We start from the raw sequence: 14,347 nt of genomic DNA, 5'->3' as shown, positions 1-14,347 counted from the left end.
ATTTGGGTTTTGTTTGGCCAACTTGATCTATTTATCTTGCAATGGGAAAAGGTGCTTTGTAGTGGGTTCGATCTTACGGTGCTTGATCCTAGTGACAGAAGGGGAACCAACACGTATGTATCGTTGCTACTAAGGATAAAACGACGGGGTCTATCTCTACATAGATAGATCTTGTCTACATCATGTCATCATTCTTATTGCATTACTCCATTTCTCCATGAACTTAATACACTAGATGCATGCTGGATAGCGGTCGATGTGTGGAGTAATAGTAGTAGATGCAGGCAGGAGTGGGTCTACTAATCTTGGACGTGATGCCTATATTCATTGCGTGGATTCCTCATGAGTATTTGAAGTTCTATTAATTGCCCAACAGTAATTTGTTTACCCACCGTTTGCTATTTTTCTCGAGAGAAGCCACTAGTGAAACCTACGGCCCCCGGGTCTCTTTCTCACATTATTTGCCTTCGCGGTCTATTTTATTTGTCTTTTATTTTCAGATTTGTTAAACCAAAAATACCTTGCTGCAATTTATTTTTTTCCTGTTCGGTCTATCAATATTTACAACTCTCTCACGTCCGTTTGCCAGTTTCTGGCGCCATTAACCGAAAGGGATTGACAACCCCTTTTACACGTCGGGTTGCGAGTATTTGTTATTTGTGTGCAGGTGTCGTTTATGTTGTGTTGTCTGGTTCTCCTACTGGTTCGATAACCTTGGTTTTATATTTGAGGGAAATACCTACCACCGCTGTGCTGCATCATCCCTTCCTCTTTGAGTAAATACCAACGTAGCTTCAAGCGACATCAGGCGTGCAGAATCTCGTGATGTGGCCGAAGAAGCGGCAGCCACGATAGCGCACATCTTCCGGCACTCAGATCGGGGGTGATGGGTACCGAGGCAATGCGGGCACTCCCCAGGGCGCGGAGGGGATGGTGGGCTGCAAACGCGGCTGACGTGGTCGTCCCGCCGGCGGCGACGCAGGCCGCGCCGGCCCATGGCGACCTCCCATCCACCACCATCTACGGGGCCGGCCTTAGCCTTGTGCATGATGCAGTGCACCTTAGAGCAGAGTCTGAGGCACACGGTGGGCGGCGAGGGTCGTGGAGCAGGATGGGGGAGGGCGGGCGACGAGCAAAGGGTGAGGCGGTAGGACCGTGCCCTGCAGTCGGACTCCGCCGAAGACGGGCTGGATTCTATCCAGCGACGCTCACGGGGCCTGCCACCTACAGTCGGAGATGAGGGGGGAGGGGGAGGCCTTGGGGAGGTGGGTGACGGCGCCGGAGTAGCGGCCGACGTGACAAGGAGGTGGCCGACGGCGGCCAGAGTGGCTGCCGGCGATTAGGGGGCTGGGGCGCGGGGGAGCTAGGGCGCCGGCGGGCCAAACTTCTCGTGCCTTGTAGTTTAAACAAGTACTAAAGAGAGATTTATGAACAACCCCCGCCGCAAGCTTGGACATGCGGGTGTTCTCCTACCATTGTGTGTCTATTTGCCTGCGTAGGTTGGTGACCCTCTAGGCCTTCCAACCTCTATGAAAAGACAAGGAAAGACAAAGGTTCAACAACCACAAAAAGGTTGGGCGCGAGTCCGCAACGGACATCAGACCCAGCCTCGAGGACTACTACTGGAGTCACAATAAGAAATCAATAGGAGCCCTCACCTGACAACTAGTCTCGGCCAAACCTCCAAGTCCCTCCAGTGCAGCACTCAGCTTCCCAAGGACATCCTATGCGCTCGCCACCGTAGCAACCAACGGCGAGGAGCTACATGAGCAAATGGGCAGGTGGCAGCAGCCCCAATCACCAGTCTCATGGTGGGGCGTGACCTGCATAGTAGGGATACCACTGGCTCCACCCGAAGACGGGGCTGCCTGGAGATCGGCTAGAGGTCCCGTGATGGCCAGGCTTTGATTAGGCCCGGACGAGGACCCTATGGTGACTTCTACGATTGTGAAACCAATCACGAGCCAAAGTCGGAAGTGCGCAAAGGTCGAGCAGTTCAACATAAGACAGAAAGACGACAATAACTACAAAACCTTACAAGCGAAGTGGGGTGATATCCTCGGGAATCCCCTAGGATATGCCTTGCAACTCTATTTTATCCGCCTTCGGCTGCCCCGCCACGGAGGACAAGCCCTCAAGGGCCACACTCTCCCTATGAAGGTGAAACTAAACATCACCAAGAGCTTCATCACGAGAAAACCTTGAAGCGATGGAAACATAGCAGGCGGGATCAACAAGCTTCTGCCTCCTTGGCACTGGTACTAGCACTGGTGTCGTGAGCTTCGGGGGAGCATGGGTCGTCTCGGGGTTGGCGTAACATCGGCGCCTCCAGTGCCTGGCTAGAGGGGCATCCTTGGATCCTGCCAGGCCCGCAACCTCTTCACGGCGGATTGAATTGAGAGGCCCTCTGCGGACATTGGCGGTGGACTCGTTCTCCATTTCTCCAAGAAACAAGGATGATCCATCGTCCCCCAAGGCATCGGCAACTCATTACGGGCTTGCAGAGGAAGCACATAGAGCTCCACCCAGGTCCGTGCAATGTGAACCCCCTTCAAGCCTCTCACCTTTAAGCGAGTAGTGGCAGCCATTAGTAGCTCGGCGTCATTAGGGAGATCGTCTGAGGACTCCCAAGAGTTCAAGCGTGTCGGGGAGCCGCCAAACAAGGTCGACAGGCTGTCTTAAAGCCCGGACACATAAAACCACTTCAGGTCCCCATCGACTTCGGGAGGTCCATAGGGAAGAATGGAGTGAGAGCCCGCAGTTAGATGCTCACCCCTCTAAAGATCACAGACGATGCCCCCGCGCATTTGCGCCTTGACACAAAAGTACCGACGGAACAAGTTAAAATGGGCGGCGGTCCCCAGGAAGCCTTCGCAGAATGTGATGAAGTTCGTGATATGGAGAATGCTCGTGGATTAAGGTGGTGAAGTTGACAAGCAAAGAAAAAAGAAGCCCCTGCACGAATAGGGGGAAGTCGAGCCCTCGAACGAAAAAATTAAGGTGGACCATGCGCTCACCGGGATGCGGCGCCGGTGAACTCTCCATCAATAGAGGAATTTGGTAGGCAAAATGCAGAGGGAATGACCCTTCTTCCTTCAGCTTCTGGACCTCTCCATCTGAGGCAAGGGAGCGAGACCACAAGCTGACGACCACGTCGGCCTCATGCTGCAATTCACTAGCGGCGGTGGTCTCCCTCTTCCTTTTCTTCGCGGATGCTATGTTTGAAGGCTGCTAGGGCTTCGGCATCCGGACAATCGATGATTTGGTTCTTTTTAGTTAAGAACCTAGTCCAGAATTTCCTGGCGGACTCTCCGGGCTGTTGAACTATATGGCTTAAGTCATTAGCATCTGGAGGTTGAACGTATGTGCCTTGGAAGTTACCGAGGAAGGCCTCTTCCAAGTCCTCCCAGCTGCCAATAGAATTTGCAGGCAGGCTGTTGAGCCAGTGCCGAACTGGCCCCTTGAGTTTTAAAGAGAGGTATTTGATAGCGTGGAGGTCATCATCGCGGGCCATATGAATGTGGAGAATGAAGTCTTCGATCCAAACCGCGGGGTCCGTGGTTCCATTGTATGATTCTATATTCATGGGTTTGAACCCTTCTGGGAATTCATGACCGAGGACCTCATTGGTGAAGCAATGAGGGTGTGCGGCGCCTCTATATCGGGTCGTATTGCGACGTAGCTCTGATGGAGTCCATCTGCGGTTTTTAGCCCGTGCATGACTAAGTTTGTCACGTTTGAACAGGTGGCCGTCGTCGATTGTCGAGGCACATCCTCGCGATCCATAGATTGATCTAGTATGTCCTGCTTTATTGTTCAGGTTTTGCCAGAGGTCATATGTATGACCGTGGGCTAATTTACCTCTACCTGTGCGCTGAGGCGGGGCTGGCTGGTGTTCAGCGTGAGTTGCCGTTTTGTCTCGACCATGTGGTGGTCGGTCAGCCGCATTGTACGATGGAGGTATGTATTCCGGCGCCTCCTCGTCAAACTAAGGTAGCAATTTGCGCTTTGGATAGCTTTTGGTTGCGCGCTCGAGGCCGTATTCTTCGGCTGCTAGGACATCAATCCAATTATCATTGAGCAGATCTTGGTCAGCTTGAAGTTGTTGCTGCTTCTTTTTCAGGCTCCTTGCAGTAGCGATTAGCTGCCGCTTGAAGCGCTCCTGCTCCAGAGGTCCCTCGGGCACGATGAAATCATCGGTGCCGAGGCTCGCCTCATCCTCGGAGAGCGGACGATAACATCCATCCTTTGAGTCCTCATGCATGGCCTACTTGCCAGGGCTAGCCTGCCCATCTTCCCGTACATCTTGTTCATTAGCTGTTTCAACGGGGTCTTCGTTGTCCTCAGCACCTTCTGGAGTATTATCTTCTCCTGTGCCGGTGTTGCTGTCTTTACTGCGGCGTGACTTAGAGCGGCGCCGCTGACGCCGGCGCTTGGATTGTATTTCGGAAGGTTTATCCTCGACTGGATCTTCCTTGTCATTGCTGCTGTTCTCCTTTGGTGCATCCACCATGTATACATCATACGAGGAAGTGGTCGTCCAGCGTCCGGTGAACGGCGGGTTCTAGGCCTCCTTCTTCTCCGGCATCATCCTCCATACCGTCGATGTCCTCGGAGTCATAATCAAGTGTGTTGGTGAAATCCTCGACCGTGGCGACGAAGTGGGTGGTGGGCGGGAAGCAAAATTCTCCACCATTAGCCCCTAGTTCGAACCGGATATAGTTCGGCTGTGAGTCCTCTGCCAAGGACAGGTTCTTTAAGGAGTTTAGCACATCGCCCAAAGGCGAGTGCTGGAAGATGTCTAGAGCGCCGAATTCGAAGATCGATAAACGATCAAGCTCGGCGTCCGCGGGCTCACGTGGTTCGAAACTTACGGCCGGAGATGAGTCCGGAGTACCGCTGACAAAGACACCGTGAGAGGTTAAGTCTATGTGCGGCTCCAACGCCGTGGAATCTGTGGCCTCCATGGTGGGGTTGATCCTCCCGTCCTTGGATGGCGCAGCTTGCTCCGGATCTAGGGCCAGAGCGGTTATAGGAGCAATCTCCTGAATGAGGCCTGATGACAGATTTAGGTCATGATCAACGGGGTGACCGGGAGCGGCTACGGCGGTCTTGAATCCGGCGAAGATCAAGTCTCCACGGATGTCTGCAACATAGTTCAGGCTTCCGAATCTGACCTGATGGCTAGGGGCGTAGTTTTCGATCTGCTCTAGATGGCCAAACGAATTGGCCTGCAGTGCGAAGCCGCCGAACATGAAGATCTATCCGGGGAGGAAAGTTTCTCCTTGGACAGCGTCATTATGGACGATTGAAGGGGCCATCAAACCTTTTGGCGACAGCACAGTGGAACTTTCAATGAAAGCACCAATGTCAGTGTCAAAACCGGCGGATCTCGGGTAGGGGCTCTTGAACTGTGCGTCTAAGGTCGATGGTAACAGGAGACAAGGGACACGATGTTTACCCATGTCCGGGCCCTCTCTATGGAGGTAATACCCTACGTCCTGCTTGATTGATATTGATGAATATGAGTATTACAAGAGTTGATCTACCTCGATATCGTAATGGCTAAACCCTAGAGGTCTAGCTTGTATGGCTATGATAATGAGTCTCCTATCCGAACTAAGTCCTCCGGTTTATATAGACATGAGGAGGATCTAGGGTTACACAAGGTCGGTTACAAAGAAAGGAATCTACATATCCGTTCACCAAGCTTGCCTTTCACGCCAGGGAGAGTCCCATCCAGACATGGGTACAGTCTTCGGTCTTCGCATCTTCACAGTCCATCAGTCCGGCCCATGGCTAACAAGCCGGACGCCTGAGGACCCCTTAGTCCAGGACTCCCTCAGTCGCCTACACACCTCTGCCATGACCACGGGAGGTCGAGCTCGTCCTTCCCATGGCTTTCCGCCCACGAGAAGAAACTGCGAGCCCGAAGACCATGAATGTCACAATGGTGGAGGCCAGGAGAAAGATGCTTGAGCTGGGGCGCAATGACAAAGATAGGAGTGAAATGGAAACATCTTCCTCTCTTCTCCACTCGTATGTCCAACCACAGGGCGCGCCAGGAATCGAGGCATCCCAATGGGCCATGTGCCCCCACTTTCTGCTACAGTTGCCACTCTGTGAATCATGGGCACGAGAATCTGGGCAAGTTTGCCGTAATGAGCGAAGACCCAACTGGCTCCTAGATTGGTGCTGACAAGGCAGTTTGCGGGCGTGGCTCATCGCAAAAGACAGGGGTAGGCCAAATTCTCCCCATACCATGAGAAAGGCTAAGAGAACATGGGGGCCCGTGATGCTACAACTACGGCTCGCCCCCATGGGCGGGTTCAAGATTATGATATCCCACAAATAACAAGCTTCCAAGGGCCCAATTAAGTAATCACTAACAACTCCTCGACCGAGCTCCCAGAAGAAGGAGCTGCATAAATAAGAAGACAAGAGCCCGTTAGCGGTCTTAAAGACTTCTCCCGCGACCTCCGCCACGTTCGGGGACTAAGTGGCTCCCTCAAGGGGGGCCGGCCTCGTATCTATTAGGGGCCCACTAGGCCCAGGGTAAGGGAGCCCTAAGGGAGCGTCAAAGACCTTCTAGCCCTCCAAGACAAGGGCTACAACGCTGAATATTGCATCTACCTTCGTGTAAACCCTTGACCTCCTTGCCTATATAAATGGAGGTCGGGGAACCATCTAGGGCATCTAATCTCATATAGAAACTTTCGGTAGCAACCTCATAAACCATTGTAATCCCTTGCACGAGGTACCCCTCCACTATGAATAACAAAAGCAAGCATGATGTATGGTATTACTCTATGGAGGCCCAAACCTGGGTCAATCTTTGTGCGACCTCCGATCTGAGACTTCTAGTTACGCTTGGACCCCTACCCAAGGGAACTGTTGGTATTTTGCACTGTTAGTATCCAAGCGAATGGACGTTCCTTGCGTGAGGCATGTTTGAGAAAACCCTGCATGAGGCATGCTTGAGAAAATGCACCGTCATGGAGTGTTCCCTCAAAAAGCCACTCGTTCCCTCAAAAAACCATGCCCAGAGAACGCACATGATTGCGTGCTATAACAGATATATTTATCATGCTATTATAGAAAGCCATGTGAAAGAGAAAAATTGTCATGCTAGCGAAAAGGTTTGTTAATAATTTTCCTTGCTGCAGTAGAGTAATTTTCCATGCGTTCCAGGGATTTGTCATAATGCAGTAGAGAGAATTGCCAGGCTAAAGAAAAAGGAAGACTTGCCCACATGTTAAATAAATTGCCATGCGGTAACAGGATGAATTGTTGTGTACATAGAAGAGTTGTTATACATTCTTATAAGTAAATTGCCATGCTACATTGTAGGGTTCCATGCTACACACGGAGTCCTTCTCTCTGGATGGTGTATGTGAACGAATGTTTGCATTGTTCCTTCGAAAGAGTACATGGGAAACAACAAAAATTGCCACATGTCACTGCTTTGAGGTTCGCACACGAGATCAAATATACCAGAGAGCATTCCCTAGAAAAAGAACACTTCTAGAAAACGTCAGCTCATTAGCTATTCCGGTTTTTCTCGTGGAATTCTGTTTGAACCCCTTGGAAAATTTCGCCGGAGGTAGAGAAAAAACAAATGCGACTGGTTCATCAGGTAGCAAAAAATACCATATGCAGTGGAAAGAATCAAGGAAACATAGCTTTTTGTTTTGTCAAGCACCACCAGCAGAACGGATCTGGAAATGAACGTGTGTAAGATGCCAAAAATATATTTCAAGGCTAAGCTGTTGATCGAAATGACTAACCCTGTCCTAACATCACCAGGGGTATCTTCGATGACAGGAGCCACATTGTTCGATGATAAACCATTTCTGCACAAGTTTTAAATCATTTCATAATATCCATTAACCTAGAGAAAATGTTTGAAACAACGACATTTCCACAGTTACAAAGTTGTTTTGATTTATTTGTGTTTTAAGACACATATAACAGGTGGAACAAATCCTCACAAAATGATGATATTTCTTTTAGTTTCTTGCATGAAACCCTAAGGGGCCAAAACAGATTTATCAGAAGAGAGGACAAGGAGAGATCAATACCTGTGCTGGAATATTTCTGCAACAAATGCCAAGTTCAGATTTGCTGAACCCTCAACAATATCTTTAGATGTTACATATCTTGTACAATCAAGCTTTTCGGCAGTTTCAAGTACTTTCTTTGCCCTTTCTTTAGGATCTGTAGTTTCTATCAGGGTTGTTGAGCTATGCTCGGGAGCAAGGGCACTGAGAAGGTAAGCATACGCTTCACCATCCTACAAATACATCATACAAAAGCATAATGAAATTTTTTATATTAGCATTTCTGAAATAGCCGTCAATATCATAGAATGATTTAACACGGCTACATAAACATGCCATAAAAGTCACAGTGTTTATTCTCGCAAAAAAATCACAATATTTACCGTCGGTATGAAAAAATTGCATAGAGGTTGTGCATTTTTCAGGTCTGTTTTGTCTTATAATAGGTGTAATATCCATGAATAGTTGAATACAAATGATATACATACCTTAACATCAGTAGAGAAATTTGTTACAGTTTTCTTGTACCCTGCTTTCTTGATATGGAAGTTCATCCATTTGAGCAACATCTTATCTGGTGCTAAGTTGACAAGATCCTCTACTTCCTGTATAACATCATGTAACATAATTATCCAAACTTTGCTAATGCACATGCATGTACATACAAGTTCTCTCGATGATTTGAACCTTGCTGTTATCATCAGCCACCAACTCCAACAACTCAGGTGTTTTCTTCAGATTCAAATCAGCTAAGAGTTGTATCTGAGAGAAGTCCAACGAAACAATTTGTAAAGATAGCATTCATCAATGTTCTAGGTAACACTATATTGCTTAAAAATTATTTAGTAACTAACTCAGTGATGGTGGTTGTAGAAAACACACCTTTATGATTTGGGATAGCAAACCAAGAACTAGATGAGGCTGAAAAAGGGAAAATACTTCAGCGGTACAAAGTAGAATGATTTTCGAATAATAAATATATTGCTAGAATCTTTACTTGTACATAACATGTGAGTTGGCGATGGTACGACATATCCCATCATATCTTTCTTTTCTGTAATCCTAAAATTCTAACAATGTAATGAGGAACCCCTCTTTCCCACTTTTTGGAAAATTTATGACAACAAAAACTAATTGAGACACAAGGAAGCTTCTAAGAATTTAATAAAATAAGCACACACACTCTTTTCTACCTTCCTAAAAAACCTGTAACAGTTAAGGAAACTAATTGAGACACTAACAAAACAAAGCTTGTTTCTATATAAACAATATAACCACCTCCCTGAAAATCCTCTAAATAAAAATGGAGCTGAGAACTTGTGCTTGTAGAGACATTGTATATAAACCATTCTGTGAACTAGACCAGGCCGATGACAACGCCTTAAGATGACCGGCTACGTTTTTATCCGTTGCAAAGAACAGCTATGTTTCTGGTAGAGATAACATTTTTCTGTCCAAGAAATTGTCGATACCAAAAAGGTTAAGAGCCTCAAAATAGAAAGCTCCCCAAAGATTAATTTGATAAAATTTACAACTACCTACATTGTGCACTTCAAAGATATGCACAACCTAGTCCAGAAATGTTATTATGTATTGTATTTACCCTTCCCTGAAAACCAACTCAACTTCTTTTATGTTTGGTGACAGGCTAATAACAAAAAATCACCCACCCGAGCTCGACGCGGACGGAAATCTAGCTTCTGGGGTAGCCCCCATCCTTCCTACCTATCCTCCACCGCCGCCGCCGGTTGGTGCGGCAGCGGCAGGGCCTCTCCGCACGACGAACGACTGGCGCAGGATGCCGCCTTCCGGTAGCGGCGTTGGCTGCCATGGGGCACTTCGGGGTGGTCGTCAAGTGTCTCTGCGTCGATGTCCTAGGGGTCGCTCGAGGTGCGGCGGTTGCGGGAGGTCTTCCTCCCAGTGGATGCGTGTAGGCTGACCTCCGGCCAGATCTGGACGGATCTATTGTTGGGTGGTTGGCGTGCGGCGTGGTTCGCGGCGGCGGCCTGGTGTGGCTGCTTTGGCACTAGACTGTCTGGTGGTAGGTTGGGTCGTGGTGGAGCTCTTGACAATGGCGGCGGTCTGCCCTGATCCTTTCTTCTGGCTCTTGGTGGTTGCACTGGTCGACGGCATGGCCGTGGCGGCTCGCGTTCGATGGCGGGGTGCAGGCGGTGATGGTGTCCTCCTTTCTCCTGTCCGGGCCAGCAGCGTGTGGACCCCTTGTGCGACGGAGGTGGTTTTGACCAAGAGTTTGTGCTCAGGCAAGCTCCGGGCTTCCACTCCGATAGGTGAGGATTGGCTCGGTCCTGGTGGCGGTCAGTGACGGTGTTGTCTGGGGTCCTCCAGCCGGTGATGCGGGCATGGGGCAGTGTGGAGTGTGCTGCTGTGGTTTGGTGGCGGTGTGATGCGGGTTGCTGCAGCAACTCCAAGGCAATGACCCCAAATCGTTCATCCCCATTCATTTGGGGTAAACGGGCAGAAACAGTGTCGCCACGCGCAGAAGCAAACCGACAAATGTCCGTTCTCGGTCCGCTTCCGGTCCATTCTTGGCCCAAGTTTAGGCCGAGTTTGTGGTGAAACACACATGCACAGACGGTCGCGACGCGTGCCCTTATTTGTCCTTGGTCCGCCTGTCGGTGACACACCCGTCCCTTTTTCTATTCCCCTTCCCCCAAACTCCGGCCGCACACCCCTCCCCTCTCCCTTCTCGTCCCTAGCCACCTCCTCCGCGGCCGTGTAACTGCCAATCATGACCACGTGCTCTCCACACCACGAGCTGTCCAACCCCTCGCCTCTGCCTTCAACGCAACCGGCGGCCGAATTTGGAGCGGATCTAGCTGGATTTGTGCGCGGCAGGCCACTGGAGGCCGCGGCGCGCCATGGACTGGCCGGGTACCGATCTACGCAGCCCCGACAACGACCCTAGGCCGCATGCAGGTACTGACTCCACCTGTAGCCGCTCAGATCTACCCCATCGACGGTTCACCGGCAAATACATGAACGGCGGCCATTCGAGCTTGGTGCTGGCCCAAAGGCTCGTCGGCGCTCCGTTGCCACCAATAAAGTGCGACAATTGCCCAAGGAAGGTCTTGCGCCGCGTGTCTACAACGCCGGAACATCTTGGATGGGTGTTCATCAAGTGCTCAAACGATGGGGTGTGTGTTACTTTAGCTTTGGTTGTGCTCGGATTAGGCTAGTTTTACTTACACTCAAATATTTATTGTGTAGGATGGATGCAACTTTTGGTATTGGAAAGAAGAATACATCGATCTATTGATAGAGCGCAATTTAATAGATGTTCGTGCACTTGTTGCTAGAATAGAGGCTATAGATGAGACTAGATGCGAAGAAGCAACGTCTATTTCTTTATACGCGAAGAAGAAAGAAGCATTCAAGATCAAGACTCCGCATATCAATAACCAATGCATCAAGAAGGCACTAATCCAACTTACGGAGCAGTTATAGAAGTTGGATATCTTTTAAAATGCTTTCTTGTAGTTCTTGTTTTCTTTGGGCTTGTTATTCTAGCCAAGATTTGGTGAATGTATTCCAATGTATCACAAAAAATGTTGGTGAAAATAATAAGTAAATGAGGAAAAAATGTCTGTGGGCGAGATGCGGCCGCGTGTTGGGCGCCCGGCCGACGCAAACCCAAATCCGGGCGGACACAGCCCCATTCCGACCCCAAACAGAAGAAATTCGGACAAAACCAATGTCTGTTTGTGGTCGTGCATTGGAGTTGGCCTAAGCGGGCGGTGCTGATCTGGTTCGAGGTGGTGGGCAACGCCCAGCAGCGTGCAGGTACGACAGAGTGATTTGGTTTCGTTGGGTTGCCTTGCGTTGTGCTCTTCTCTGGTGTGTGTTGGTGACGTTGGTCCGTGTTGGGCTTTTCCAGCGTTGTCGTGTCGTCGAACGGATCGACACCGGTGGCCGGCGAATGGCAGCGTTTGATCTTGCTCCGTGTCGGCCGTCAGCAGTCACTGGGTTGTATTCTCCCCGGTCCACCAGGAACCGACTGGGAGGTAGGTGTGGGCGCTTCCTACCGTGGAGGCACCGACTCAGATCCGGTGATTGATGTCGGGCTAGGAGTGTATGGAGGTGTCATTCACTCCTATCATGGTTGTGTGGTCATGAGATGGATGGTTGGCAGTGTCTAGGAGCATCCATGTCGGGGCGGCAGCCCCTTATGGTGGTCCGCTTGTTTTGGGTCTTTGACAAGCATCATGGAGGCAGGGGTGGCTATGTCTCTTGGTCGACTGGGCGGCGAGCGGTGTAGCCGTGCGTGGCCCTGACGCGTTCTCTATTATGGGCAGTGGCGTCGACCAGGTCTGTATCTGGTGGCTTGTGCTCATCGCGGTGGTTCTGGGTGCATCATGGTGACACTAGTGAGCTACTGAGTGAAAGATCCACGCTTTGGCGTCGACGACCGCGGGTGTTGTGCTTCTATGGAGGACGTTGTTGTGGTTCTTCTCTCCATGCAAGGATTCTGGGTGAAGACCCTTATCCTCGTTTCTCCTCTTGATGTTGTATTCATGCATGCTTATATTATGTTTCGTTAATGTAGTCGTGTCCTTTTAGGTTGTCTGGATATCCCGGGATATGTTGTGTAAGAGGGCTCCCTCGCTACTTTGTATCGTTCATCCTGTACTTTGGTTTGCTAGTTCAAACTTAAATAGTAAACGAAGGAAAGTCATAGATCAAGATCAATAGTAACAAAAGAGAAGAACTTGAGAAATATTAATAAACTGTACTGATGCAATAAAACATGGAAACATACTCTGGCTTCAATCAGATCTTGTGTCCCAATGTTAACTAGAGTACAACCAATGGCCTCGGCAGAGTTGAGACAAAGAGTGTGGTTCTCATTCCTCTCCCATGGATTCAAATCCTTCTTTGTATTGATCGCTCTCTCGTCTATTGTGCCGGGAACAGCAACGTTGATCAACTTGCTGATTCAGTACAAGGTAAGGAAATAAATGCTTTAGAATTTTTTTAACAAAAAACAAAATTAAGATATGTTGTGGTACTAAATGAATACAATACGCATTTAGAAGACCATCTCACCAAAGCAGAACACCATCCCCAATGAGATTAAATAAATCATTTGATGTTGGATCCAATGGCAAGAAATTCTTCAGGAAAGGGTCGTCCCCGAGAAAATTATTGATATGATTGACATAAGAAATTTTTTCAGACTCATTAATGACATGCAAGAGAGTAGTGGTCGATGCCTTCAAAAAGGACACTGATCCCTTCAAGTTCTTTTGGCCTCCTGATTTGCTGGTTCCCTTAGCTTTAAGGCTTAAGTACTCCTAACATATTGCAAGATTGTACAACTCATCAGACAAAAAGATTCATACATGAGTGAAAATGTGGAATCTTTTTTTGCAAAAAAATTGGAATCAACAAAAGGTATGCCAAGATGATCCAATGTACCCTAAGGAACTGCTCAAATTCGATTGACTGGTTCATATCAGGGTAAGACTCGCTCAAAAAGTTTGTGATATCCTCCTCGGTTAGAACCTCCTGAATGCCCCTAAGCTCCTCCATCACTGGCGGCAAATCTTTTATAGTTACATGCTCAGCATCCGATCTCTTTGCGGAAGTGAACTATCCCGTGGAACATAAGAGGTAGCATTGTGATTAATTATGCAAAGAAAACAACGCGGCTTTTCAAAATGCATCAAGGGTGGCCTCAAGAAAGTGCTTACTTTTGTTTGGAGCGTTCGAAGCTGCACTTGGGTGAATTGGCTCTGAAGCCATGGATCAGAGACAAGAACACCAATGAAGCTAGACATTGTCTTCTAAATTCAGTTTCCTTCTCGTGCTAAATTAATTCATGCACCAATTAAGCTGTTGTTTGGACCTACAAAAACCAACCTTTGCGATACCAAAATCTTTTTAAAGGCTTTGGTCTTCGTTCTTCCTGTCTTCCTTCCTCCAATACCCAAAAACTATTCACTCTGCATGCATTGTTCCCAGCTCCAAAGCGAACTCCAAGAACTATGGGGAAGCAAATGTGTGGTTGGATTACTGAGATCCATAGGATAGTAAGAAAAAGGAAGAAGCTAAAATGGTGGCTCCTTTTCCGGCCTCCCGCAAATGCCTGGAATAGAAAAGCAGATAACCTATCTTAGCACATGAAGCTTCTACGGAGGACACCATCTCTCTCTCTCTCTCCCCCTCTCCCTCTCCCTCCCTCTCCCTCTCTCTCTCCCTCTCTCTCCCTCTCTATCTCTCTCTCTCTCTCCCACATGCTCCTCTTTTATGGGCTTGGATGGCCCTGT

General features: G+C 48.9%; 1 protein-coding gene across 1 annotated transcript; it reads right to left on the bottom strand.

The window, feature by feature from the left end:
• Window positions 1-7,227: 7,227 nt before the first annotated feature.
• LOC119316868 (fimbrin-5-like) lies at window positions 7,228-14,063 on the bottom strand. Its single transcript, XM_037591254.1, has 10 exons — window positions 13,772-14,063; window positions 13,497-13,670; window positions 13,125-13,372; window positions 12,838-13,009; window positions 8,943-8,981; window positions 8,748-8,822; window positions 8,549-8,665; window positions 8,082-8,293; window positions 7,788-7,853; window positions 7,228-7,718 (listed from the first exon to the last, which is right to left on the bottom strand). Exons 1-10 carry the CDS (start codon window positions 13,856-13,858, stop codon window positions 7,547-7,549), a joined length of 1,362 nt encoding a protein of 453 aa, XP_037447151.1. The 5' UTR covers window positions 13,859-14,063; the 3' UTR covers window positions 7,228-7,546.
• Between the last annotated feature and the right edge of the window lie 284 nt (window positions 14,064-14,347).

This window comes from Triticum dicoccoides, chromosome 6A (genome assembly GCF_002162155.2).
Source record: "Triticum dicoccoides isolate Atlit2015 ecotype Zavitan chromosome 6A, WEW_v2.0, whole genome shotgun sequence".
Taxonomy (NCBI): domain Eukaryota; kingdom Viridiplantae; phylum Streptophyta; class Magnoliopsida; order Poales; family Poaceae; genus Triticum; species Triticum dicoccoides.
The sequence above is the reverse complement of the archived record's forward strand: the minus strand, read 5'-3'. Positions and strand labels throughout refer to the sequence as shown.

Excerpts from the sequence above, each read along its gene's own strand:
- LOC119316868 (XM_037591254.1), bottom strand. The coding sequence starts at position 13,858 with ATGTCTAGCTTCATTGGTGTTCTTGTCTCTGATCCATGGCTTCAGAGC. Across the intron at positions 13,671-13,771 it reads TTCGAACGCTCCAAACAAAA|TTCACTTCCGCAAAGAGATC; the intron begins GTAAGCACTTTC and ends TCCACGGGATAG. Across the intron at positions 13,010-13,124 it reads GGGGATGGTGTTCTGCTTTG|CAAGTTGATCAACGTTGCTG; the intron begins GTGAGATGGTCT and ends GTACTGAATCAG.